Consider the following 26,711-nt stretch of genomic DNA (forward strand, 5'->3'; position numbering starts at 1 on the left):
TGCTGAAACCTTAAAAAAAAAAGAAAAACTATAAAAAAAATTAAAAACCAATGTTAAGTTTATTACCTTGTGTTATGTAATAAGCTCCAGGGACTGCGATGGTAAATATTTAACTTGAGTATGGCAGTAACTCTCCTTCGGATCTAACTGCAGTTTTAGGATGAAAACATCAACGTCCAGCTTTGTTTTCTGATATTTAACGGTTTGGCAGGTGTCCATGCCATGTGCCTCGGATGCTCTCCCATGTAAAAAGTTTGTGTGTGTGTGTGTGTGTGTGTGTGTGTGTGTGTGTGCGTGTGTGTGTGTATAAATGCTCAGTAGCCGAAAGAAACTGATCAGCAACATTGTTGTTTTTTGCATGTTTATTTTAATTTTAATAAATACTCCTTAAAGTGCAAGTCATCACAGTAATATCATGCAGTGCATAACAAGACAAGTCCAAATCCCAATCTTCGAGACAGAGATGGAGAAAAACAAACTCACGCAGGAAAACACCCTCGTACAAGATAACGGCAAGTAATGTGCACCCACACAGATATCAAACAGACACAACACAGACAGGGTTGCTTAAGGTCACCATTTAACTGCGGCTCACCAAGAGACGATGTATTTGCGGCGAAAAAAAAAAACTCTCCCTTTGGTAAAATCTGTATTTAATGAGGCCTGGTGGCCTGTTGTTCAGAGTATCCACAGGTAACATGCCACTGGAGGTTGCATACAGCTGTAAAGGTAGAGATCTACACCTCTTGGTAAATACTTAGGTTACATAAGGGGTGTTTGTGTGCATCCGGCTCACCTTTTCTCCTCTCCTGCAATATATATATATATATGTATATATATATATATATGTATGTACATATGTGTGTGTGTGTGTGTAGCGTTGTTGTTTTGGGCAGCAGTACCAGGGGTGAATGCATATATAGACAGAATCTGAACAAAGTTGCTTATTACAGCAGAGAAGTCATTTAAAACAACAAGAAAGAAAAAGAAAAAAGACAAAATTCACTGTGAGTTGCACCCTGAACAATTTCTCTCCAACTTCTTCGCATGTCCAGTGAGAGGTGCAGTGTTCTCACGCTGTACCGAGGTGGCTGATGACCGTAGAGGTGGAATCTGATACACAGCAGAGACGTTCTCATGCAGCAACCACCAACATGGGCCAATATTTCACCTGTTAAGGTGTGCAATGTTTGTCCCAGGGTGCTTTATGGCTTCTTCATTACATAATAGCGGAACAGGAGTGGATAAATGAGGGCCCTAACACGGAAATGTGACAACTTCAGGCGATTGAGACGGCATCAGTCGGTGGGGTTTAAAGGTGAATTTAAAGAAGCACCTTTGAAACACCAAGGAGGAGCCAAACCGCTGACCACAGCCGGTACTCTGAGATTGAGTTAGTCGACAGAAACATGTTCAGCAATGAATGAATGCTGCAATTTAACCAGAAAAACGACAACCCTACAAAGTTACTTCCCTTAACTCTTTATAGAAGAACAGGCTATTCGTGTAATAACTTTTAAATGATAAAGAGGTACGCAAAATGGCAAATACCTACCGAGTGCCATTCTCTGAAGGCCCAAAGGGCCTTTGAACAGTCAAAAGTGTAAACTGATGAGTGAGAATTTGAACAGGCCACGTTCTGTTTAAATATGACCGTACAACACACACAAAAAAGATAAAATATGGAACAGTACAATTACTTAATGAAAACAGTAATACACAGTAACCTTTACGCACAGTGCCAGGAGGAAGTTTACATCTGCTCACGATCAGCTTTAGTTTAAAGGATGCATTTGAACTGTTATTTTACGAGGGTCGATTTATTGGACAACACATCATCTTGGTGAGTTTTAACAGTTTTTGGTGCAAGACAACCTGAATTTAATCCTAATTGGCTCTGATCAGCGCAGGTTCAAAATTACACATACATATAGGCTTCTTTTTTTTTTCAGATTTATACCTGAACCCCCACAAATATTTAGGTAAATGTTGCTCAGAAAGGTGCAGAGAAACCACGTGCATCCACGAGCTGCTGGGATTATTTTGGCTTAATATGAGACATAAATAGTAGAGTTCATTTAAATGGTTTGTTTCCTAAAACCTGGATTTTAAGCATTGGCCGCAAATGTCAAACATCAAGAGGCATTCCAGAAGCTTAATTTGTCCTCTCTAAAACAAACTTTGATATATTTTTGGAATCTTTGTCCTGCATAGACGCCCAACGGTGTCTAACTTTCACTATCTGACGTAGGATGTTTAGCCCATTAGCCTCAAACTGATTATAAACTAGAGAAAAGTTTTATGTTCAAAAAGACAATAAAAAGATGTTTGACAGCAAGTACATGTGAAGGAGTGAAAATGAGGCTTTCGAACCTACGGACACTGTACCAGCTGACCAGCACGGTGGTGGAAGCATCGTGCTAAGGCCTTGTTTCACTGCCTCTGATGGAAAACAGGCCAATAAATAAAAAGGGAAGACCACCTTTCTTCAATTTCACCTTAAAACTACAACTAGATGGTTGAAATTTGGACACAGTTGGACGTTCAAAAGGACATTGATCCCAAACACACGTTCAAAAATGTTTCAGGAATGAATATATCAGGCTACTCTGAAGCTTGATATCCATGGACTGAAGCTTAAAAGCCACGTCTAGAGTAGGAAAACTTACTATTTTAAATGAGCTCTTCCCTTTCTCATAAGAAAAGTGATCAATTATCCAGTCAAAACTTAACCTAGAAGCTTGTTGACTTCTCTGCAACTTGCTAAGGGATGTTCAACCATCTATGCGGGTACATGTACATATTTAAGATTGGTTTTTAAATATAATTTTGACCCTATTTGGATTAGATATAATACAAATTCATGTTTCTATAATTTATTGAAGTAGTTTGTTGTATATATAGAGAAGCCTAAACAAACAGCATTTGAACGCATCGTTTAGATGAAATCCATGTCAATGATACGTGTATGTAAACTTCTGACTGGCACTTTATCCGACATAGTCTTCACTTCATGTCTTCCTCTCTGACCTTAACCCAATATGATATCATCTGTTCCACCAGAAAATAGAAATAATCAGATTACAAATGTATTACAAGTGTTTTCTAAAGCTTTTCAGAGATTGGTCTGCAGAGCTTAGTCGTCAGACTGAAATCCCTCAGCTTTACTGCAAACTGCAGAAAGGCAAACAATCTACCCTTTCTACCCAAACATGGAGGTCTAAAACTTAAAAGAGTAAAGAAGAAAAGTGGCACGAGTTTTCATTTTACATTCAGTCACACTATTTGAAAAACTGACATGTACTAATGCGAGGGGTGGGGGGAAACGTTACAGTGGCGCGACCTAACGCAACTTTCTACAGTAATTAATAATAAAGCATCAACACAGATGTGAAACTACTCATACAGTAAAACCTGTACGCACTCATGGAGTGTGCTGCGACAAACGGCTGAGCCCAGCAAAGGAGTGAAAGTGCAGAGAGAACAGAGCAGGCGGCGGCTCAGGCGCCAACGGTGCACAATAACGTTGAGGTTTTTAAATTCAGATCACTCCAGCATCTCTGACCTTCCAGGCTTTACACGGACAGCTTGTAAAGACGGAGGACAAGACTCTAGCTGACCTTCAGCGCACACCCTGGCACAAACACATGCATGTGTGCAGAAATGCTGTGTGTCGCGCTCTTTAAGGCATCTGTGGACAGGTAGACATGTGCCTTCTGCTCTCCTGCAGCAGCTACACGCCATCTCACATGACTGACTGTTTCAGATTAACCGCCAACCTCCGCTTTCTTTAACCGGCTCCGTCACGGCTTGAGAAGTTAACGCGACGCCATTTGTAAACCCTGAAGCATTTCCTTCTGCGGCTCGGAGCCATCTGTCGTTACTGGGCTCGGTGCGTACCTCCCTGTCCCTCCTTCAGACGACCGAGGCCTTTTCAAGACCAAGTCCCGTTCCAAGCGCCGTGGACAAGCTGAGCGTCAGCTGCTCTATCAGAGCCTCGGAGCGTGTTGCACGTCGGTGTCGCCTGACAGATGAACGCGTTGAAATGACACTCGCGTGGCGCGCCTTCCCACTTCCTGTCGAGCTTCGTCAAACTCGGACCTACTCGAGAATTAGGTTAAAACTCCGCGGAGGTGTTTTTGGATAAAACTAGCGTCTAAAAAAACAATCTTCTAAAAATAAATATGAATCTGATATCTGAAAAAAATTATATTCTTTCTGATGTAGAAAGTCTGTTTTTTGGTAAATCTTTGACAACTGCTTTTTTTTTTTTTTTTTCAAATCAACAATTAAAGTGATATAAATATGACAAAAAAAAGCGTCTATACAACCCATATAAAAGCTGAAATCTACGTGTAGCAATGTTCCTCCCGACACAGCTGCAACAGCAGCCAGAGAGACGGGCAGCAGAACTGACCTCAGAACAGCGTCTGAGGCTACCCCAGCGGGACGTCCAGCCAGTATGTGTTGATGCAGCTGATAAAAAGACCGAAGGGATTTTGTGGGAGGAGTGCGACCTTTCCCTTTTTTTTTTTTTTTTTTCTTTCCACAAGTTCATCAATGCATCCCAGATTTGCAGCTAGCGCTAAAACAACCACCTACTTCCAGGGCTACGAGGGAGGTGGGGGGAGCTCAGCGGGCCAGCGCGATGATGAGACTGGCACACATTTCGAAGAAGTCCATGGTGTGAGAGCCCTGGCGTGGGGCGAGCAGGGGGGAACTGCCGGACAGGGAACCCGGGAGAGAGGAGCTGAGCTGGGGCAGATCGATAGCGGGGCTCGCAGAGTCGATGCTCAGCCGGGGTCTGTGGAGACCGGCGGTGGAGCCTGAGCGCTGGGGAGTGGACGACCCAGATTTAAAGCCCGCCGCCTCGATGATGTCGTCTGTGGGTAACGGGACGGTAGAATGTTAATCCAGTAGCAATAAGCAAGATATCATCCAATTCTGATTAAAAGCATCTTAAAGAGTATTGTTAACTTTGCATGACCGGGGAAGCTTTATAAAAAATAAGAAAATATCTTAAACAGTCATCCCCAGATTTGACTGCGACTAGATGTTCTCGCTTCAACCAAGATATGCAGGGTATATATTTTTAAAATCTGTGTGTTTAAACTGGATATTCAACATACAACTAAATACTATTCTCCCTTTAACTTAATATATTTGGGCCCAGCATACAAAGTGTTATTTTATCTTGTGATTAACCAAAAAAAAAAAGAAAACAAAACCATATATATATATATATATATATATATATATATATATATATATATATATATATATATATATATATATATATATATATATATATTCTTGAGTGTGAGTATTTATTCAGTAAAAAAAGCTAAATTGTAAAAAAAAATTCTTAGAAAATTATGGTTGCCACAATTAGTGTTGCCTTTGGTTATTAACTATTAAACAAACCTAAGCATTTCTAATTTTAAGTTGATCAACGTATTTTGGAGCTTTTCACTAATGTGACTGGTGAGTCTATGATATTATATTTCTTAAAGGTTTTACGAGATGACACATGGGTCCAGTTCTTACGGTGGCCGACAGGTGCAAATGCGCAGCAAAAGAGAAAACATGCAAACAAAAAAAAGACACGCGCACAAATTAAATGCGGCAAACAAAAAGCAAATAAAATGCAGCAAACAAAGAAGAAGACACCCCCGAATGAAATGCAGCAAACAAAAAGTGTTGAAAACGGAAGTGCGGTCCGTGTACCTTCAGGCAATTCGATTTTTTTCCAAAACAAAGCCGTTTTTCCGTTTTTGTCAACACAATTTAGAAACGGAAAACCAGAAAAACTTAATGAAAAAAAAAACGGCCCGTTTTTCGATTTCGCCAATTCTTTTTTCCATTTTCTTTTTAAGATTGAAAGACGAAGACGCTTTCATGGCTGGCCCGGAAGTGCAGGAAAATATTTCAAAATAAAAGCCTAGATGTACACGTAACATAATGCAAGTCTGAAGAAAAAAAATGAAGCGGAGAGATTTCTTTTGAATAAAAAGAGGACCTTTTTACGTCGCAACATGATAGTTTATTGTAGATACGTGAGCTTTATTACATTATTGTGTGTTTTATTGTTGGGGGGGGGGGGGGTAATGTCTGGGCAGGATGAAGGTTGAGAGGAAAACCTGTTGCTGTTAAATGTGACAACAAAGATTATGTAATGTAAAAATCTAAAATAGCATGAGTATGGGGAAAACTCAGCAGAATTAACTTATTTTTAATCAGTTGAATGATTAAAATTTGTTTTTTGAAGCAGCAACATCCCTACCAGTAGTATAACGTCACATTGTGGGGATTTGGTATAAGCAGTTGTTTAAGTAAATAGTGTAACACTTCAATAAAATATTAACCACTTGGTCTCATATAAATGTGTGAAATAACCACAAATCTTCAATATTTCCGTATTGGCTTGAAATATTGAAGCCAATACGGGCCAGCCGTAAAAGCGTCTTCGTCTTTCAATCTTAAAAAGAAAATGGAAAAAAGAATTGGCGAAATCGAAAAACGGGCTGTTTTTTTTCATTAAGTTTTTCTGGTTTTCCGTTTCTAAATTGTGTTGACAAAAACGGAAAAACGGCTTTGTTTTGGAAAAAAATCGAATTGCCTGAAGGTACACGGACCGCACTTCCATTTTCAACACTTTTTGTTTGCTGCATTTCATTCGGGGGTGTCTTCTTTTATGTTTGCTGCATTTTATTTGTTTGCGTCTCTCTTTTTGTTTGCTGCATTTCATTCGGGGGTGTCTTCTTTTTTGTTTGCTGCATTTTATTTGCTTTTTGTTTGCCCCATTTAATTTGTGCGCGTGTCTTTTTTTTTGTTTGCATGTTTTCTCTTATGCTGCGCATTTGCACCTGTCGGCCACCGTAAGTTCTATTAGCAACACTTCAAAATAGAGAATCCAAGTGAACATTCAATACAAGTAAGCCAGGAAATGGCCACAAAATAAAAGCTACTAACCTTAATGTGCCTGTATTTACAGTCACAGCAATAATCGGAAATCTTAAAATAACTGGAACTGTGACAAGGCAATCAGGGTTAAATGTGGGCCCATATTTATCAGTGAGCAGAACGGTGACAAATCCCTAAAACTCAGCTGGAGATCTCCAACGGAGACTGGTATAATGAGGTCATCAAGTCTCAATAAAAACCCTTAGATGGTATATCTATTTGACTACTAAATGTTTGAGAGTGATGCTGAAAATAAGTCCTTCCTGTCCTACCATCCCAAACACAAACATGCAGTTTGCTCCAACCTACTGGAACCACGTGGTCAGATAAGACCAGGGTGAAGCAGCTCAACAGCGCGTCCTCCAGATGTGAAACAAAGCATGAACATGTGGGGGAGGAGACTAATTCCCACTGTCAGGCAGGGTTAGATTGTATTTTTCTCTTAACTGTGAAATGATCCTGCTGCAGTATAGGATTGATTTATTGGAAAGCTTGTTATAGATCTTTACCAGGGGTGACAGTAAATGTGAAGGACACTGTAACACCAAAGTGTGACGCGCGCTGCAACACACTTCAGAGCTTCACTTCAGTCATCCTGATCTGAGGTGAGCAAAGCGTATAAGATGCATCTTGTCTGTGACATTTGGTCTTTGTGCAGAACCATGTCTGTTTATCACAAAACAAAAGAAGTCCCCTTTGTCCATCCACCGCTTACCATCAATGCTCTTGAAGTCCAGGAGGTAGGATCTGTTGTCAACTTGGTAGAGCTGCAGGCTCATTTTCACCAGGTTTCCTGTTACCGGGTTCTTCCGTCGGACTCGCAGATGATACGGGTTCACCACCTGCCACACACACACACACCACAGCAAACGGATGTAGACCTGCCTGTTTCGCCGTCGACTGCCGCTCCTCGGATTTCAAAACATCCTGTTACCTTCCAGTCAAAGTTGAGCTGCTTCATGGCTCTGTACACCTCGGCCATGATGTCGTACGGTCTGCTCTGGCTCCTGATGCCCAGGTGCCATTTGGCCTTCTTCACCGCCAGAGGTTTGGGCCGGGTCGTGTTCAGAGCGTCCAGAGGACAGCGGGATTTGGGGCTGTCGGCCAACAGCGGAGGCATCCTCTCTGGGTGGGGCTTGACGCCGGGGGGCAGCGGCATGCCTTCTTCTATGAAGGAGCCCTGCGGCGGACTGGACGCCAGGTAGAACTCGCTGGCCTGCGTCATGATGCGCCGGTTATCTATGATGAGGTGATAAGCTACCGCCAGCTGATCCTGCGAACACAAAGGCAGGACGGAAATTGAAAGTTTCACCTTGCTGGTGAAGATTCTCAGTCATCCAGGTCATGGTCATTCCAAAAAAAAAGTAAAAATCAAAGCAACTGGACTTGTTATCCGTAGTTTGAAGACGTTTCGCTTCCTCTCCAGGAAGCTTTTTCAATTCAAAAAGTCTGGAGTAATGTGGAGTAACAAGCTTTATACTACTGCCAAACAAGGGCCTTGTAATGGCTTAGATAACATGCAAATTCAACCGAAACAGGTTCATCTCTTGGTAATGGGGAGTCGTTAAAGCCATTAAGCCAGCAGATTGGACCGAAACTGGTCCACTCCTCTGTAACGAGGAGTCGTTATGGTTGTTATTGGCTTGGCTTAAAGGAACAATGTTAAGGTGATGATATCTCACCCTCATTTGGGTGATCAAAACATCGTTCCTTTAAGCCAAGCCAATAACAACCCTAACAACTCCTCGTTACAGAGGAGTGGACCAGTTTCGGTCCAATCTGCTGGCTTAATGGCTTTAACGACCGCCCATTACTAAGGGGTGGACCTGTTAAAGTTTCACCCTTTTTTTTATTTCAGTTTTCAATTCGTGACAAAAAAAAAATAACAAACATGTTAACGACAGCCACTTTCTAAATCGTTTTCGTAGGAAAGTAGATTACGTGACATGTTTTCTGACACGTCTGCGGGTACCTGTGGATCTCCGCTGTAGAGACTGGACACGACTTCAGACTCGTTGCACTCAAACTTCTCACACACTTCCCTGACGGCCTCTTCGTCCAGGACGGTGGAATCGTACGACGGGTCCTCCGGGAACAGGTAGCCCGGCAGCTCCTGCTTAAACCACTCATGTTCCCTGCAGGAACGCAGAAAGGTCGCTGACATGTAAATGCAATAATTAATGTACGGGGGCTTCATCAACAAACGAAAATTATTTCGATGTTGACCCTTAGTTGTCATCCATTGTCTTTTACCTATCTAGTTTTACAAGAAGTGAAGCTCTAAAATTTACAGATATTAGTTTTATCAACGTATCTGGACCCGTTTCATTAGTAAGCCATGAGTCCATAGCAACTATTAGACGCCATCTATGTGCCAACTGCTTGTTTGATCCCAGGAAAAAAAAACATTTTATATCTTCTTCCCATCACAACTTGAAACTTGGGATTTTTCTAAACTCTACTGGGACTTTTACTGGAAGCGATTGAAAATTTTACCAAAGTAACACTCCAGGCAGGTTTGGAGTGACAGAAATGCCTTCTTTTAAGCATGGTGGAGAATCTGTGATGCTGTGGGGCCTGTTTCTCTGCCAAGGCCCCTGGGATGGCCGGGACAATAACCTCTTTGAAACAGCAGGAGATTTTAAATAAAGCTGTTTTGGCCGCTGTCAGAAAATTGCTAATGAGCTTTTATTGGGTCTTTTAGCAAGGTAATGATCATCTGGTTAAAATTTGTCCATCTTCCGAACACCTGTAGGGTGTGCTGAAGAGTAGAACGCAGGAGATCGTCCACACAGGAAAGATCAAAGGTCTCTGTCTCTCTATCCTGGGTACGGTTACAGCGGGAGACTAAGAGCTGGCCTTTTAGTGAAGGAGGTTGTATAAAATATTAACACCAGGGACAACAACAAATGTGACATTGGCAATTTTATTAGAATTTTTTTTTGTTACCACATTCCCATAGTATATAATTTCTGCTCAAACTCTGATTTTCTCTGACAGATATGAAGGGATCTGCTGTGACGTTTAAAATTCATTCGCCTCCTTGTTTGATCGGCCATCTTCCCTAGCAGCTGCCCCACTAATAATAGCGCATCTGACTACCAAAGGCGGTTTTACCCGAGCTAAAAAGGGGAGCACATGTAACGCAGAAGACAGATTAGTCCACAGCAGAAAACCTAAGCAGCGCCTAGGGAAAATGTTGGCTGCTTCAGATTAGAAAGAAAAGAAGCGATGGGAGGAAAGATTACTGTCTGCAGAAGAAAGTGCTGAACGACGAGGATAAACCCAGATTAGACTTGGTAAGGGCTTTCCTCCCTAAGGGACAAAGAACCAGAGGCAGACATGAATGCTGGATTACCTGGTATTGAGAGGTGTGTGTTTGTATAACGCGTGGAGGAGTCTACCTAAAGGCACACGTCAATAACGTCCTGTTGGGGTATTCACACTCACTACCTGAAGGGGACGAGCAACTTCATGCACAAACGGCTGAAGGGGTTGAAAGGCTGTTTTGAAACTACAGCAAACCGGTCTGGTCCCCTACTGGGACCAGATTGGCTTTGCAGCAAATCCTTTGGGGCCTGTGGATTGTGGGCTTTGAGGCAAGGCTCAAAGCGCTTAAACGCAGCTGATTGGTTTGGACTCAGAACAAAGTGTGCCTGGTACCTGATGTCTTTGATGGTGGCCCTCTTAAGTGGATCCACCTGCAGCATGAGCATGAGCAGCGAGGCCACGGAGCGGGTCAGGTACTCGGGTATGTAGAAGACGCCTCCTCTGATCTTCTTGAAGAGGGTGGGAACGTGCTCGTCGTCAAAGGGCAGAGTGCCACACAGCAGGGCGTACAGGATCACTCCGCAGCTCCAGATGTCGACCTCTGGGCCCGCGTACAGCCTGAAAGAGACGGCTGACCCACATGAATAAAAGCACGCAAGGAAAGTCACCCTTTTCATTGTGTTTGTGTATAACAAAGGCCTTAAAGGAGGACTCAAGCGCTGCGTTTTATTGGTCTATAGCAGGGGTGTCAAACATACGGCCCACAGAAAAACAAGAAGAAAAAAAGAAAAGGTGAAAGAAAGAGGAGATAAAAGGAAGAGAATGATAAAACAATTATTGAAAAAAAACATGTACTTTGTTTAATTGAAAATCTGCAGTTCCTATATTGTCCACGAGGGGCGCTGTGTTTTTAATCAGCAGATGGTAGCCACTGAGTTATATTATACACTGGAGTGCTAATGGCCCGCTGTTAGAACGAGTCGCCTTGAAGCCACCAGCCGCCATATTGGTACTCCCTATTTCCCCCCAGTAACTAGGGAATATGTGCGCTACAGCATCGAATAACAAGGATTTTTTCATGTTCAGGGGGGGGGCTTAAGACTTTTAAAATGTCTACTGCCATATACTTTATGTTATGTTCTAAAACTATCAAGTACTGAGAAAGTCATGTGCTGAAATATTTTGCATTTTAATAATTCAAATATACATATATAACATTTATAAATATATAAATAACAATATACAAAAACATATATTTACATATATGTATACATATATATACATATATACATATACACATATTTATATATACATATATGTATATTTAATATGAATAACATGTAAAATATTTCAGTACCTAATTTCCTAGTAGTTGATAGTGTTAGTACATCCACTGACTGTAGAATTACCTGTGAAATGTTTTCACACAGCCAGAAAACTGCTTGTTGTTGCAACCAAATCCTATGGGATTCTGTAAGAGTAGGGAGTAGCAAGATGGCGGCCAGTGACTTCAGTTTTTCGCCAAAATCAGCACTCCAGTGTTTTATATAGCTCAGTGATGGTAGCACTGAGCTTCAGATGTGGAAAAATGAATTTTAAATCATTTCTTAATTTTTATCTGTTTGATGTATTTTGTCATGCAGGACAGTGTTTTTAAGTTCCAAAAAAATGTGAATAAATGTTTTTCAACATTGTACAATCACTGTGATCAGTTATTATGCATAATGCACAAGTAAATGTTTAACTGAGTGCACATACTTTTCTTAAAAACGCTGAGGTTAGTCATAATATATTGTGTAAAAGTGAAATTAACTTAATATAAAAATCAACAAAAAGTCCACTTTTATTAGTTCTATTTAGTCTTGCAATGAGTTTACACGTGTGGCCCCTTTTGAGATCAGATTAAGCTGTAAAGGCATGCTCACAGCGTGATGCTGCCACCACCATGTTTCACAGCAGACAGGATGGATGTGCGATGTTATGCCCCACGGCGAATAGCCAATAGGCCGAGAGGATCATTTTTCGTCCCGCCTGAGTAGAGCTCCTTCGCCCGCATGTTGCAGCGTTGCCTACATGGAATGTGGAAAAACGTAAACAGAACCTCGGATGGTTTTCTTCTTGCCTTTCTCTCATAAATGTCAAGTTTATGGAGTGTGCGGTCTTCTCTGTGAGCATTGGATCTTTGCGGCTCCTTACCACGGACGTCTTGTTGCCGTTGCGCAGCGTTCCCGTTTAAGATGACGGCCTAAATGCTGCTCTGTTCCATTTTTAAAGCACGGGGTATTATTTTATAACCTAACACTGTTTTTATTTAACCACAACTTTCTCCCTGGCCTGTCTGCGGAGTTCCTTGGTCTTAATGATGCTGTTTCTTCATCGATGCTCTCTAACAAATCTCTCCCTTTAATTAGTTTAAATTACAGAGAGAGGTGGATTTAGAGTAAAGGGGGATTAATAAAAATGAAGAGCACAGTTGGGGGAAAAAAAAAACAGTGTATCCTTTTCCTTCGGCTTCACAAAGAACTTTGTGTTCGTCTATCAAGATAAAATCTCGTTAAAATACACTGAAGCTGTATTGTGACAATATGGCTGTAAACTGTGAAAATAAATGAACTAAAAAAGATGTTGAAATTAGTTGTGAATAATTCAATTTTGCAATGAAAGAAGCTACTCTGTAAGGTTGGACTGCTGACAGCTGACTGTTTGTGCTAGTCTGGAAAAATATTGAACTACTTCTCATTTCTTTATCTTTTGCTTTGGGGGGAAAAAACTGTGTTTTGAAGGTTTCTTGAGGAACCAAATCTTCAAGGTTTTCAAATGTTTTGCAATTTGTATTTTTCTTACAAGCATGAGCTTCTTCCATTTCTGGTTCTTTGAACAACCCGAGACTTTTTATACCGGACCTTTAGGCACTTTAGGATCTTTGATTTGGGGATGAAGGCAGACAGAGAAGATAAGAAATTCCTTTACTGCCCCACAATGGAGACATTCAGGGGTGACGGTGGCAAAGACATACGCAGAGTTACAATAATTAGTAATGAAAAAAGGACAAGCTAGTCTAATCTAAAGAAACAGCAAGGATAAAAAGTAAATACCGGAGTAAATATTGTACGGTTATTGATAATATGGCATACTCGGGTAAGAAGATATGAAATATTCAAGAACTCAAAAAATCCATCTTTTTTACAGAGGTTGAGAGAATGTAATATCCGATATGCATGATAGTATAGCAGCCTCTGGTGTGAGCAAGTTTACCTTAGTATCTGGGACACAGTGTAAACGATTCATGATTGGATCAGAACATGCACGACCATTAGCATGTTGTAAACAGTTATTGAGTCTGTTGGGAGCAGCAGAGATTATAAAGTCTGCCACCACAGAGTTAACGAAGGTCTTCAGGAGCGTTCCTTACACTCCAAAAAAATAGACCTTGTAACTTTTTTTAGTGGAAAGGACTAAACTTCTCAGCTTGGCAATGATCCCAAACATGCTGACAATTGATGATAAGCACAACTGGACTGAAAACCCCGAGTGAATCAACATGAGTGACCAACAGCCCAATCTTCAATATTTTTGTAGCAGTTTTGGGTAATTTTTGATCCAAAATGAGACCAAAAGCAGACCCATAGGACGTCCTTCAAGAGGCCAGGAGAACCAGGCAGGAATACTCTAAGCTTGTGTGCAGATTTCAATAAAGCATTACTTCTGCTTTTGTTCTTTTCAATTTTTCTGGCAGTGTACAAACCCAGGAAGAGGCTAAAGCTTAATAACCAGACTGTTTCATGTGAATTAGGTATGGGACTCCAAATCTAAGCACACACCTTCCTGAGATGACCTCTGGAGCCGCGTAGTTGGGGGATCCACAGCTCGTTCGTAAGAACTCTCCGTCTGACATCATGTTTGAAAGTCCTGTAAGCCAATCACAGGGCAAGCACGCATTAACATCCATCTCTTTTTACACTGACAGTAACAGACATTCACCAAAGAGCCCCCCCCCCCCCGTGATCACATTATTGCCTTTGATCCTTTGATACAGACAGGCTAAATTGAATATTGCCATGCAGCGGGGGCATTGTGGACACGGCTGAGATCTTTATCCTCCTCCAACCTCCAAGAGTCTAAGCTCTAAACACAAAGCTCATCTAATTGGATGAGGCTCTCTCGCACTAACTGAGCCTGTGCCAAACACCCAACATCAGACACCGTGCGATATGCCGACCTTCACTTTATCTATTCCCCCCGCTCCCCCGTGTCTTTTAGTTCGGAGCGAAAACATTTCTCCCGCTGTACAAACTGCCCACACACCCACCCACCCACCACCACAACCCCACCGATTCCTTCCCTATCAGGTGACACCGGGCCTCAAGGCTTCCTGCCAGACTTGATACGAGACCTGGCCGTTGCTAAGGGACATCTTTCCGCCCCTCATGCCCCGCTGCGCACGAGGGCCCTCGCCTGTTTCAGAAAACATTTCCCTCTTTCGTGGTCGTACTGCATCAGACATTCTGTCTTCAGCCGGAAAAATATGAATGCTCCAACTTGTGGGTCCCTCGTGGCATGCTCATTCCTTTCTATTTATTTATAAACCTTGGCATCGGTGGGGAAACCACAGCAGTGCAATAAAGGTTTAATCAAACATTCTGTTTTCAGAGTTAAGTAGTACATCTAAACCTCCGTGCTCCACTCCCGTGAGTGAATCCTTACCAAAGTCGGCGATCTTGGCGTTCTTGTTGGCATCAAGCAGGACGTTCTCAGGTTTGAGGTCTCTGTGGACCACCATGTGTCTGTGGCAGTAGTCCACGGCTGAGATGATCTGCTGGAAAAGACGGCGAGCCTCTGTGTCCTCCACCTAAGGGACACGCAGTCATCAAAACGCATCAGATCATTTGATATCATTCGGTCTGAGTTTCTGTTTTTCCTCCCCTCTAAGGTTTGACAATGAAGGCGCGATGTGACACTTCAGGTCTGATCTTGTGGTTATGTTTATAGAGATGAACGAAAGAATGGATTGGATTTGATTGTTAACAGACTAAAGGTGTTGCCTGTGGAGAGAACTTTTTTATTGAAAGATATATACATAAATAAATCTATAATTAAACGAATAAATTAAAAAATGTGATTAAATAAATCAATGAATAGATCTTTCATTAAATAAATGACAGAACAGGCTAAAATGTGTAAATACACATCGTATTTCATTTCATGGAGGCTTTTGTTTATTTGATGGAATATTTATTAATAGCAGTATTTATTTAGTTAATTTTGAATGGAATGGCTCTCCATAGTCGCCTTGTAGTCAACGCTGCTTTAGATGATTGCTGGCCACTGGGGAGCAGTGCATTAGGTTACAAACATCAACATGTTATCACTTCCCTACTTTGAGTTTAAAAACAAAATGGCCTCTAAGAAATCTATCAACAAATTGGCCGGGGATCGGTTTCCCTCCCCCATACGCTCAGACCACTGATTGGCTGATCCAGCACTCAATCTATTTTCAGGAAAGAACATAATTCCTAAAAAAATGTTATCTCTGAAATAAAATTATCCCTATTATTTTTGTTTTTCTCGTGAATATAAGCCAAATAAAAACATGCATCAGTTTAGAATAGTATACTAAATACTATGTATATTATAAATAACTATGAAGAGTAGTTTACAGTAAATTCACAATGTACATATGAGGTCAATTTGGTTCCAAGGCTTCAAGCAAAAAGCAGAAGATAAAACAGAAGCATTATAAATGTAAATGATCAAGTATTTGTTTAAACTTGAACAGTAAAGGCTCGGTAAAATATGGACCTACTAAATTGTTGTTTTTTTATTGTTGCTGCTTTTCAAGAAGAAAACCCTTGTTCTATTTTGTTTGTTTTTGTAAAAAACAAAACTAGATATAGTTTAAAAAGTGTTAATAACCAATAATTTAGTTGGGGTTTGTAATCGGGTAGGAATATTTAAGATTGAACTTCTATCTTTTTCAATCGGTACCATGTGTTTGGAAGACTTGATGAGATGCAAGCCATGAAATGAGCAAATACAGTTTATCACTGCATCCATCACTGTTTTAAACAAGGGTCAGCCATTTTGGATTTTGAGGTCAGGGTTACTGAGGAATCTCTGAAGCCACTCGAATTGTGGAAAGCACAATGTAACCACTTCCTTCAACCATATTTTAATGCCATTGGATAATAAAGCCAATTTATTTGCTATCCGTTTCTTATGTATGCATTTTCTCCTTTTTGACTTGAAAATACACTACAAACTGAAAATAGTCCAAATCTTGGTGTATTTCTAAAGTATCTGTCTGTGTGGCAGTACTTGGAAACATTAGTATTTACTTGAAACAAAACGTTTGAGAGCAGCTGTGAATAGTTAATGATTATGTTAAAATGGTTGTCTGATTAAAAAAAAAAAACGTCAGAGGCTAATTTCAGGGAAGAGCGTCTGAGATCAAAGCCGGTGGCATTTAATTCAATCGGATGTATCTGACTTAGGTTTTATGAATGGCCTCACACTGCAAACCTTTCCTGCTCAAGAGCTAAAAACAAGTGAAGCATCGTAATAAATGATTTACAAATACATGGCAGGAATTATGTTGCGTCTACATGAGTTGGGTTTGAAAGGGCGCCGAAATTACAGAGACTGAAGTCCAGCTCAGGAGAAGCTAAATTCTGACTTTGGCTGAATTATCGACTTATTCCCCAGTATGTCTACAGCAGGTTAAAAGACAAACTGTAAAGCAGCCAATTAAAATTGTCTTAGTAAAATAACCCCAGTCTAGGCTGCACCCAGAGATTATGGATGTTAATTTATGCCTGAGAAGTTGATTAAAAAAAAAAATGTTTTACCCTTCCGTTTTTGCAGATGTAGTCAAACAGCTCGCCTCCAGACACATACTCCATGACCATGAAGAAATCCGTGGGCGTACTTATTACCTGGTAGCTAGAACAAGAACACGAGGTTGCGTTAAAAGCAAGGTTGCTCCATTTTGTTTCTCATATGCGCGGCTTGAACAAAACTACACGAAATAATAGCGAAGCTTGACTGAGCACAGGTAATCTTTTCATAAAGGGCATCTTTATTACGCCGCAAGACCAGTCCCACAACCTGCTGCTTTAGGCAGATTGCTCACTTCATCCCCATCTGCTTCATTTCTGTTAGTGGAGCGTTACAAGCCCGGCGACGTGGGGGGGGGGGAGATAAATCCAAACTGGATCACAATCCTTTCCCCTCTATGTAAACACCCAAAGCTTTCCGAGACGGACGAAGCCATGTTAATAAATTCAGCCGTTCCACTGAGCTCGGCCTCTCTCCGCCGGCGTCTGGAACAAGTTGGCCGTCTGTCTTGCTTTGGTCCGCAGCTGTGCCTGTTGTGGTTGTGGGACCTGTTGTGCATATGTACGCCTCTGTCTAAGTTACAAAGCATTCCTGGAAATCACCTGAGAGCTCACGCGTCTGCCACTAAACCTAACCCTCGCCTCCAAATAACACAGAGGTAGTCGGGTGATCGAAAAGGAAGGGAGACAGCACAGTTCAAGTCAAGCCCCAGGAGGCAAGTAACGACCAGACGTAGCAGCATCCATCATCTTAATTAGAGATTTGATCTGCAAAAGGAGGCAGGTTACTTTGTCTAGCTCAACGCTTGTGTGTGTTTAAGATAGAGGCACTTTTTATCGTCTTAGTGCGTCCCGGCTCGTGGGAACCTTGTAGGCTCGGCCCGTACGGAACAGCTACAGTAAACATGCCGGAACAAGGAAGGCCTGCCTCCGCAAACAGGCAACGCGACATAGCACAGCGCCCGCATTAAGAGCGGCCGGATACAGAGCAGCGATAAGGTTTAAGTCAGCTGCCTCTCAGCAGAGATGCCCTCCGTCCCCCCCGCCCTTACAGTTTGATGATGTGAGGGTGGCGGAACAGCTTGAGGTTCTGGATCTCGCGCTTGATTTTGCCCACCACATCGAGGCTGCGGATCTTCTGCCTGTTCAGGATCTTCACGGCGACTTTGTGGCCTGTTAACTGGTGCTGTCCGACTAAAATAGAAAGAAAAAGAAAAAAAAAACACAGACGGTGTCAGAGAATGTGCGTAGAGCATTAAGGCCAGCATAAACACGAAGATTAACTTATATATCTGTAAAAATGCAACTTTGCAATTGTTCAGGGCTTCAGTGGCGCTTTTTATGCAGGCAATCCTGCCCTCTGCCCATGGAGGCATCTCTTCAGGGGTGGCACAAACACTCCAGTTAAAGACATAAAACAGGATGGTCAGACCTGCACCGCATTGTCATACGGTATTTACTGGTTATTTAAACATGTCCTGTGATTTATGACATCTGTCTTGTATTTGTTTAAAAGGAAAAAAAAGCATTTTGTATGTTTTTTTTTTACATTAAGACCACTTATATAAGTGTGAAAATCTGTATACAGATACCAGTCTAAACATAATTGAATTATTCAACCCAAAAAAGACGGACATCCTAATTAATCAATAAAAAGAAAACAAAAATATGAATGAAAAATGTCTTCTTATATGACTCCATAATTCAGATGTGCAAAATAAAAAGAAATTTAGGTGAATAAAATGCAAAATCACTGCAGATGATTAAACTAACGACCAAATCCTGATTTATTCATCAGACTATGACTAGAACTAAATTAAAATGTATATCTATGCAAGAACTACAGGTTTCTACGCCATACATGTATTCAATTTGGTTTTTATCAGCTTTTTGGCTCTTTATTCTTTGTCCATGTCTTTATTTTGGGTTTTGGACATCTCTGACTGCCTGGGAGACTGAAACCATAATGTTATTGCAGCTGCCAAGGAATAAAGTTACGAAGCAATAAACACCATATAGATCAATTGCTTCAGCTTACACGACAAGCTGTTTTTAGTTTTTTGCAATTTTTCTCATCCGGCATTGCAATAACAATCATTTTGGATCATTTTTAATAATTAGCCCAACTGCGCACACAATTAGAGCTGTGATAAATAACATAAAAGGCAGTTTGAGGCGAGTTTAGCCTAAACCGGGTGTGCCCAAAGTGTGGCTTGGGGGGCCATTTGTGGCCCCTGTACTGATTCTGTGTGGCCCCCGACCTGCATTTCAAGAAAGATTTGGCCGACCTGCCCCGGTGGCTCGTGTGCAGATGGAAACTTTTTATATTTAGGGCAACATTATTGCAGTCAACTTCAAACCTTACAATTAAATGTTGTGTCCAACACAAAACATTTGTCTTTTAATAACAACCAAATCTCTACATTCTCTTTCATTTCCAAGTAAATAGGACCAGAGCTATCCAATGATTTTTTTTACTTTAAAGCTGATTAGAGTTTATTCATTAAAATTAGCTAAATACAGATGGTTTAAAAATGATCATTTGTTGCACGTCAGGTTAAAAAAAAATCCATTGTTTTGGTTATGTTTGATTTGTATTTATCTTTTGGCCCCCATGTGCTTTTGATGTGACAATCTCGGCCCACAAGCCGAATAGTTTGGACACCCCTGGCCTAAAGCATAAGTCAAAAGGTGCTCCCAGGAGACAGGCGAAAGGTGAAAGGGCCCACAAGGTCATTCTGGGAGCACAGGGACTAGCTAAGGGAATGGATATGCCCAGGATCGTGACTTTAAAGCCTAACAGAGCGTACATAATAAAGCTAAGTCATAATAAAGCTAAGTCCCTGTTCCCGTGCTGTCTTCTCCCACCGGGGTGGTCCCTTAACTCCACATTATTCCACGATCCAACTGGACGCTTCGTACGTCCTTCGTGGTCCTGATTTAAACTAAACGCAAAACAAATGTCCCTTTTTTTTGCCCCCCAACACACGACGTAACGGCGTGAATGCGTGGATTTAAAACCGCTGCTCCAGCTTCGTGTAAATGACACCTGCCACCAGCTGAGGACAGGGGGCTACCGAAGGGTTCTTCGGGTGAAAGAATTTGACTTTGAAGCGGTCGGATTCTTTGGCGCCAGCTACGCAAGAAACCGGCTCGGAGCGTGCCTCTGGCGCGTTGTGTTACGCTACGTGCTGGGCTGTCAAGTTCACGGCGGTACGCTGAGACAGGAGGCATTCAGGGCCACCGCTTCACGCGAACTGCCACACGCGCACACATAAAGAAGGCAATAAAACACGACTTAACTCTTCACTTTCCCGAACGTCCCCACTCCGAGCGTGTCGCCGAGGATGTAATGGCCGATCTTTACCCTGCCTTCGTGTTTCTGTTGTTGCCGCTCTGCCATCTTCTCCGTTACCGACGGCTGCTGGGGCTCGAGCGCTGCGTGCGCGGAGCTGCGCCGCGGTGCGGTGGGTGCGCTGCCTGGCTGCTGCCTGCGGGGCAGCCGGGAGGGGCGGGGTCACTCCCCTTACGCTTCTCAGCGCCAGAAATCACCGACGACCTGAAACCGCGTTGGCTGTGGAGAGGGCTGGAAATGCTCGAAACAAGCATCCATCCATAAAGAGCGGCTGGCATCTGTCGCGGAGCAGAGCGCTGTGTCTCATTCCCGGTCCCGGATCAGACAGGAGCTCAAACCCAACCCCCGCCATCACGAGCTCCAACTGTCAAGGCTGATTTATTGTCACCGTTATCAGCAGCAGGGATTTTAAAATGTTTTACAAAACAAATCGGAAACGTGTGGCGTGCAGTTCCCGTCTTTACCGTGACTTCTAAATGAAATCTAGTGAAACCCATTGCTTCCAGAAAGTCATCTTATCAGCCATGTCTGTGTCGTTTATTTCAGGTTTAAATATTTCAGGTTTAAATGCAGAGCAGAAAACTGAAGACAACACATCCTCACACTGAAACACGGTGGTGGCGGCATCATACTGTGGGGATGCTTTTGTTCGCCAGGTACAGGAGCGATGGTCATAAATTGCACACTGCTGCTAAAATATCAAGTTTTAGATATGTAAAAACAGTGACAACCATTTTTCATAACTGTGAACAACAGTCTAACTCGTTTTTTTTATACAAAAAAAGTGGTTAGGGTTTAAAGGAGAGGAGTAACCAAAAAAAAAAAGTCAATAGTTGCCTCTCTCAGATATTCTAATCTCTTTGTTATTGAATATTCCGATTTTAAAAAGTCCGTCCGTCTTCTTCCGCTTATCCGGGGTCGGGTCGCGGGGGTAGCAGCTTCAGTAGGGAGGCCCAGACGTCCCTCTTCCCAGCCACTTGGGCCAGCTCCTCAGGAGGAATCCCAAGGCGTTCCCAGGCCAGCCGGGAGACATAGTCCCTCCAGCGTGTCCTGGGTCTCCCTCTGGGTCTCCTCCCGGTGGGACGTGCCTGGAACACCTCACCAGGGAGGCGTCCAGGAGGCATCCTGACCAGATGCCCGAGCCACCTCAACTGGCTCCTCTCGACGTGGAGGAGCAGCGGCTCTACTCTGAGTCCTCCCCGGATGACTGAGCTCCTCACCCTATCTCTAAGGGAGAGCCCAGACACACTACGGAGAAAACTCATTTCAGCCGCTTGTATCCGGGATCTCGTTCTTTCGGTCACGGCCCAAACCTCATGACCATAGATGAGGGTAGGAACGTAGATCGACCGGTAAATCGAGAGCTTCGCCTTTTGGCTCAGCTCTCTCTTCACCACAACGGATCGGTACAGCGCCCGCTTCACAGCAGACGCTGCACCAATCCGCCTGTCGATCTCCCGCTCCATCTTCCCCTCATTCGTGAACAAGACCCCAAGATACTTGAACTCCTCCACTAGGGGCAGGACATCCTCCCCAACCCGGAGAAGGCACTCTACCCTTTTCCGGTTCAAGACCATGGTCTCGGATTTGGAGGCACTGATTTTCATCCCGGCCGCTTCGCACTCGGCTGCGAACCGCTCCAGTGAGAGCTGTAGATCACGCCCTGATGAAGCCAATAGGACCACGTCATCCGCGAATAGCAGAGACGCAATCCTAAGGCCACCAAAACGGATCCCCTCGACACCTTGGCTGCGGCTAGAAATTCTGTCCATAAAAGTTATGAACAGAATCGGTGACAAAGGGCAACCTTGGCGGAGTCCAACTCTCACCGGAAACGAGTCCGATTTACAGCCGGGAATGCGGACCAGACTCTGACACCGGTCGTACAGAGACCTGACAGCCCTTATTAAAGGGTCCGGTACTCCATACTCCCGGAGTACCCCCCACAGGATCCCTTGGGGGACACGGTCGAATGCCTTCTCCAGATCCACAAAGCACATGTAGACTGGTTGGGCAAACTCCCATGCCCCCTCAAGAATCCTGCTGAGGGTATAGAGCTGGTCCAGTGTTCCACGGCCAGGACGAAAACCACACTGCTCTTCCTGAATCCGAGATTTGACTTTGCGATGGACCCTCCTTTCCAGAACCCCTGAATAGACCTTACCAGGGAGGCTTAAGAGTCTGATCATATAAATATTAAACCTTTTTTAAGAAAGATTTCTGTTGGAAATGCTGGACCAGAAATTGAGTGTTTTGTTTTTTTTCCTTGTGAAAATGTAAATTTGTTAAGAGGCTTTTAACTTGATGGCTCTCCTGTGGTCAGGAGTGATTAAAAGTCCAGACTCCATGGGGTCTGAGTGGCTTTTACTTAACAGCATACTTCATTTTCCCTTTCAACTATTTTCAGCATGAGATCTACATAATACATGGCCCACTATAAGTCATCACTGTGCCCATGACACTAGAAGGTAAAGTGCACAGGTAGGTTAGAATCTAACCGTTAGATGCAATTTAATCAAAGTGTATTTTATGCACCACTTTCACAGTTATAACTATTTTTGTGTTTGATTAACAATAAAGCGTCTTGGCAAAAGTATTCACACATAAGCATTTTTTTCCACATTGTTTCACAAAACATTGCGATGTTCCTTTGTATCTTCCATTATTTTATATGATTGCAGAAATTGAATGACAACACTGATATCTTCATGTACGTTTAACTTTTCCCTCTCAGGTGTCGCCACAGCAAGTCATCTGTCTCCATCTAACCCTATGTTCTGCATCTTCTTCTCTCACACCATCTACCTCCATGTCCTCTTTAACTACATCCACAAATCGCCTCTTTGGTCTTCCTCTAGGCCTCCGGCCTGGCAGTTCCACCCTCAGCGTCCTTCTGTCGATGTACTCTCCCTATCCCTCCTGTACTATCCCTCCTCTGTACATGGCCAAACATCTCAGTCTAGCCTCTCTGGCTTTGTCTCCAAAACATCTAACATGAGCTGTCACTCTGATGTACTCATTCCTGATTTTATCCATCCTCGTCACTCCTAAGAAGAACCTCATTATCTCAGTTTCTGCTACCTCCAGCTCAGCCTACTGTCTCTTCCTCAGTGCTACTGTCTCTAAACTAGGGGTCTTCAACTCCAGAGCTCAAGGTGCGGTTTTCTAGTACTTTTAGATGTGTCCCTGGTCCAGCACACCTAAATCAAATGCCTCGATATGCAATCAAGTTCTCCAGAGTCCTGGTAATGACCTGTTTATGTGACCCAGGTGTGTTGAAACAGAGAGACACGTATAAAAGATGCAACCATACAACATTGCTGTTCTCGCCACCATCTTGTACACCTTTCCTTTCATTCTGCTGGTACTCTTTTATCACAAAACACACCCGACACTTTTCTCCACCTGTTGCAACTTCCTTTAACACATTTCTTCACCTCTTTTCCACACATACTGTTGCTCTGGACTGTTTATCCTAAGTACGTTACATCCTCCATCTTCTGCTCCCTGTACCCGATGGCTACACTTGAGTCCCTCTCATTCACACACCTTTTTCTTTCTTGCTATGGCCAAGCATCATTACATTGCAGGGCAAACAAGTAGGGGCTCAGAGCCGATCCTTGATGCAGCCCCACTTCCACCTTGAACTCCTCTGTCACAACAACAGCACACCTCACCACTGTCTTACAGCTCTCATCATGTCCTGCATCACCCTAACAAACTGCTCTGCTAGTCCAGACTCTCATATAATACCACAGCTCCTCTCTCAGCACCGTGTCATATGCTTCCTCTACATCTACAAAAACACAATGCAGCTCCATCTGACTCTCCCTATACTCCTCTATGAACAACCTCAACAGCAAATGCTGTATCTGTAGTACTTCTTATTCCCATGAAACCATACTGTTGCTCACAGCTGCTCATTTATGACCTCAGACTAGCTTCCTCTTTGCCATAACCTCATTGTTTGACTTATCAGCTTTATTCCTCTGTAGTTGCCACAACTTTGCACATCTCCTTTAGTCTTGGAGTTTGGTACCAGCACACTTCCCCATTCCTCAGACATCTTCTCCCTGTCTAAGATCTCCTTGAACAGCTCTCTCCCCTACCTCCACCAACATACAATCAGGGCCAACTGCCTTTCCATTTTTCGTTCTTTTCAATGTCTTCCAGACTTCATCCTTTTAATCTTTGTTACTTTCTCATTCACAATGGTTGCTTCTTCTGCTCTTTGTTCCCTTTCATTTTCCCTATTCCCATCACACTTCACATCTTTAAGGACATTTCCATCCAAACAATTAGCCACTGTACCATTCTTCCCATCTCTCTCTCTGTGCCGGACCAACCAGTGTAAACCCCTCTCTTCCTCCATAATGTCTAGCCTCTCCAACGAGTAATTATATGCTCTTTGTTTGCCCTTAGACACCTCTACCTTCATTTAAAGCTGAATTTCAGGCAACTCCCATCAGTCCTCACAGTATCCCACTTCTTGGCTGATCTCATTCTCTGAACACACTCCTGTTGGTCCTCATTCCACCACCAAGTCTCTTTGTTAACATTCCTTCCAGAAGACATGCCAAGTACTCTACTTCCTGTCCCAACGCTCTCCTGAAAGCCAAACAACTATCTTTAGTTCTCAGCCTCCACCACTTTGTCATCTTCCTTTTTCTCACCATCAGTTATTCTACACGCCACCATCCCGTGCTGTCTGACAACACTTTCACCAACCACTACGTTGCAGTCACTGAGTTCCTTCAGGTTACATCATCTACACAAAATGTAATTCACCTGTCTACTTCTACCTGTGAGATGTTTATTTGTATAGCACATTTTAGTAAGAAGATAATTCAAAGTGCTGTACATGAACAGAACATAAGAAATTAAGGAAAGTATAGAAGTTAGATTACACACTTAATCTAATGAAGTTTCATTTAACTACAACAATTTGAATTGAAGATTAACATTTAAAGGCAACTTAGCCTTACGTAAAGGAACTCAGGATTGCAGCACGTTTACAGTCTTCTGGGATTTCGTTCCAGATAGGTGGAGCATAGGAGTGAAATGTTGCTTCTCCATGTTTGGTTTGGGTTCTGGGTATACAGAGTAGGTTTGAGCCAGAAGACCTGAGTGGTCTGGAGGGTTGATACACTGATAACAAGTATGTGATGTATTTTAATGCTAAACCATTCAATGATTTATAGACTAACAGAAGTATTTTTAAGTCTACTCCCAGTGATGGGAGGGAGCCAGTGTAAAGACTTCGGAACTGGGGGGTCGGGTGGGGGGTGGGGGGGGGGGGGGTCTACTTTCTTAGTTTTAGTGAGGATGTGGGCAGCAGAATTTTGGATCAACTGCAGCTGTCTAATCGATGTTTTAGGCAGACCTGTGAAGACACCATTGCAGTAATCAGTTTGACTAAAGATGAACGCATGGATTAGTTTTTCGAGATCCTGCTGAGACATTAGTCCTCTAAGTCTGGAAATGTTCTTCAGGTGATAGAAGGCCAACAGTGTAATTGTCTTTAGATGCCTTTGAAGGTTCAGGTCTGGGTCCATCACTATTTCGGGCCTGATTAGTGGTTATTAGCTGAAGCTGTGTGCTAACCTTTGATTGCTCCTTCTTTGGTCTAAAAATTATTACTTCATCTTTGTTTTTATTCAACTGAAGAAAATTCTGGCACATCCATGCATTGATTTCATCTAAGCATGTACTCAGCGCTTGAATGGGTCCATAGTCACCTGCTGATATGGTGATGTAGAGCTGTGTGTGGTCTGCATATAACTTATGGTGTTGTTTTTTTTTTTTTTTTTTTTTACAATTTGAGATAGAGGAAGCATGTAGACATTGAATGGGGGAGCACCCAAGATGGACCCTTGGGGAACCTCACAATTGATTTTTGTGTTCTCTGATGTAAAAGTTACCTACAATGTTCCTGTTCTTTAGGTACAATTTAAACCAGCCACTCCAATAGAATGGAGTAATCAACCATGTCAAATGCTGCACTCAGATCAAATAGTACCAGCACTGTGGTTCTTCCACAGTCTGCATTGATACAGATGTCACTGAACACCTTGACAAGGGTGGTCTCTGTATTGTGGTGAGCATGGAAATCTGACTGGAAAATGTCAAAGTGGCTGGTCATTGTTAAGAAGGTATTTAATTGTTGAAACACAGCTTCTTCAATAATCATACTGATAAAAGGCAAGGTTTAAAATGGGGGTGTATTTTAGCAATAGTATTTTATCCAGATTGTTCTTTTTGTGTTTTACTCTGTGTTCATTCCTCTTCTG

At 42.6% G+C, this 26,711-nt stretch overlaps 1 protein-coding gene across 2 annotated transcripts; it reads right to left on the reverse strand.

Annotated features, from left to right (window-relative positions):
- Window positions 1–1,939: 1,939 nt before the first annotated feature.
- prkaa2 (protein kinase, AMP-activated, alpha 2 catalytic subunit) lies at window positions 1,940–20,663 on the reverse strand. Of its 2 annotated transcripts, none has more exons than XM_012866355.3 (10): window positions 20,370–20,663; window positions 18,119–18,260; window positions 17,079–17,172; window positions 14,938–15,082; window positions 14,055–14,142; window positions 10,627–10,851; window positions 8,936–9,098; window positions 7,898–8,236; window positions 7,679–7,805; window positions 1,940–4,883 (listed from the first exon to the last, which is right to left on the reverse strand). In XM_012866355.3, exons 1-10 carry the CDS (start codon window positions 20,467–20,469, stop codon window positions 4,633–4,635), a joined length of 1,674 nt encoding a protein of 557 aa, XP_012721809.1. In that variant the 5' UTR covers window positions 20,470–20,663; the 3' UTR covers window positions 1,940–4,632. The 2 variants fall into 2 exon arrangements, with proteins under 2 accessions (XP_012721809.1, XP_035997346.1); XM_036141453.1 differs by having other exon boundaries at window positions 20,434–20,555.
- Window positions 20,664–26,711: the final 6,048 nt, after the last annotated feature.

The sequence above is a fragment of the Fundulus heteroclitus genome, chromosome 9 (assembly GCF_011125445.2).
Source record: "Fundulus heteroclitus isolate FHET01 chromosome 9, MU-UCD_Fhet_4.1, whole genome shotgun sequence".
NCBI classification, from domain to species: Eukaryota; Metazoa; Chordata; class Actinopteri; order Cyprinodontiformes; family Fundulidae; genus Fundulus; species Fundulus heteroclitus.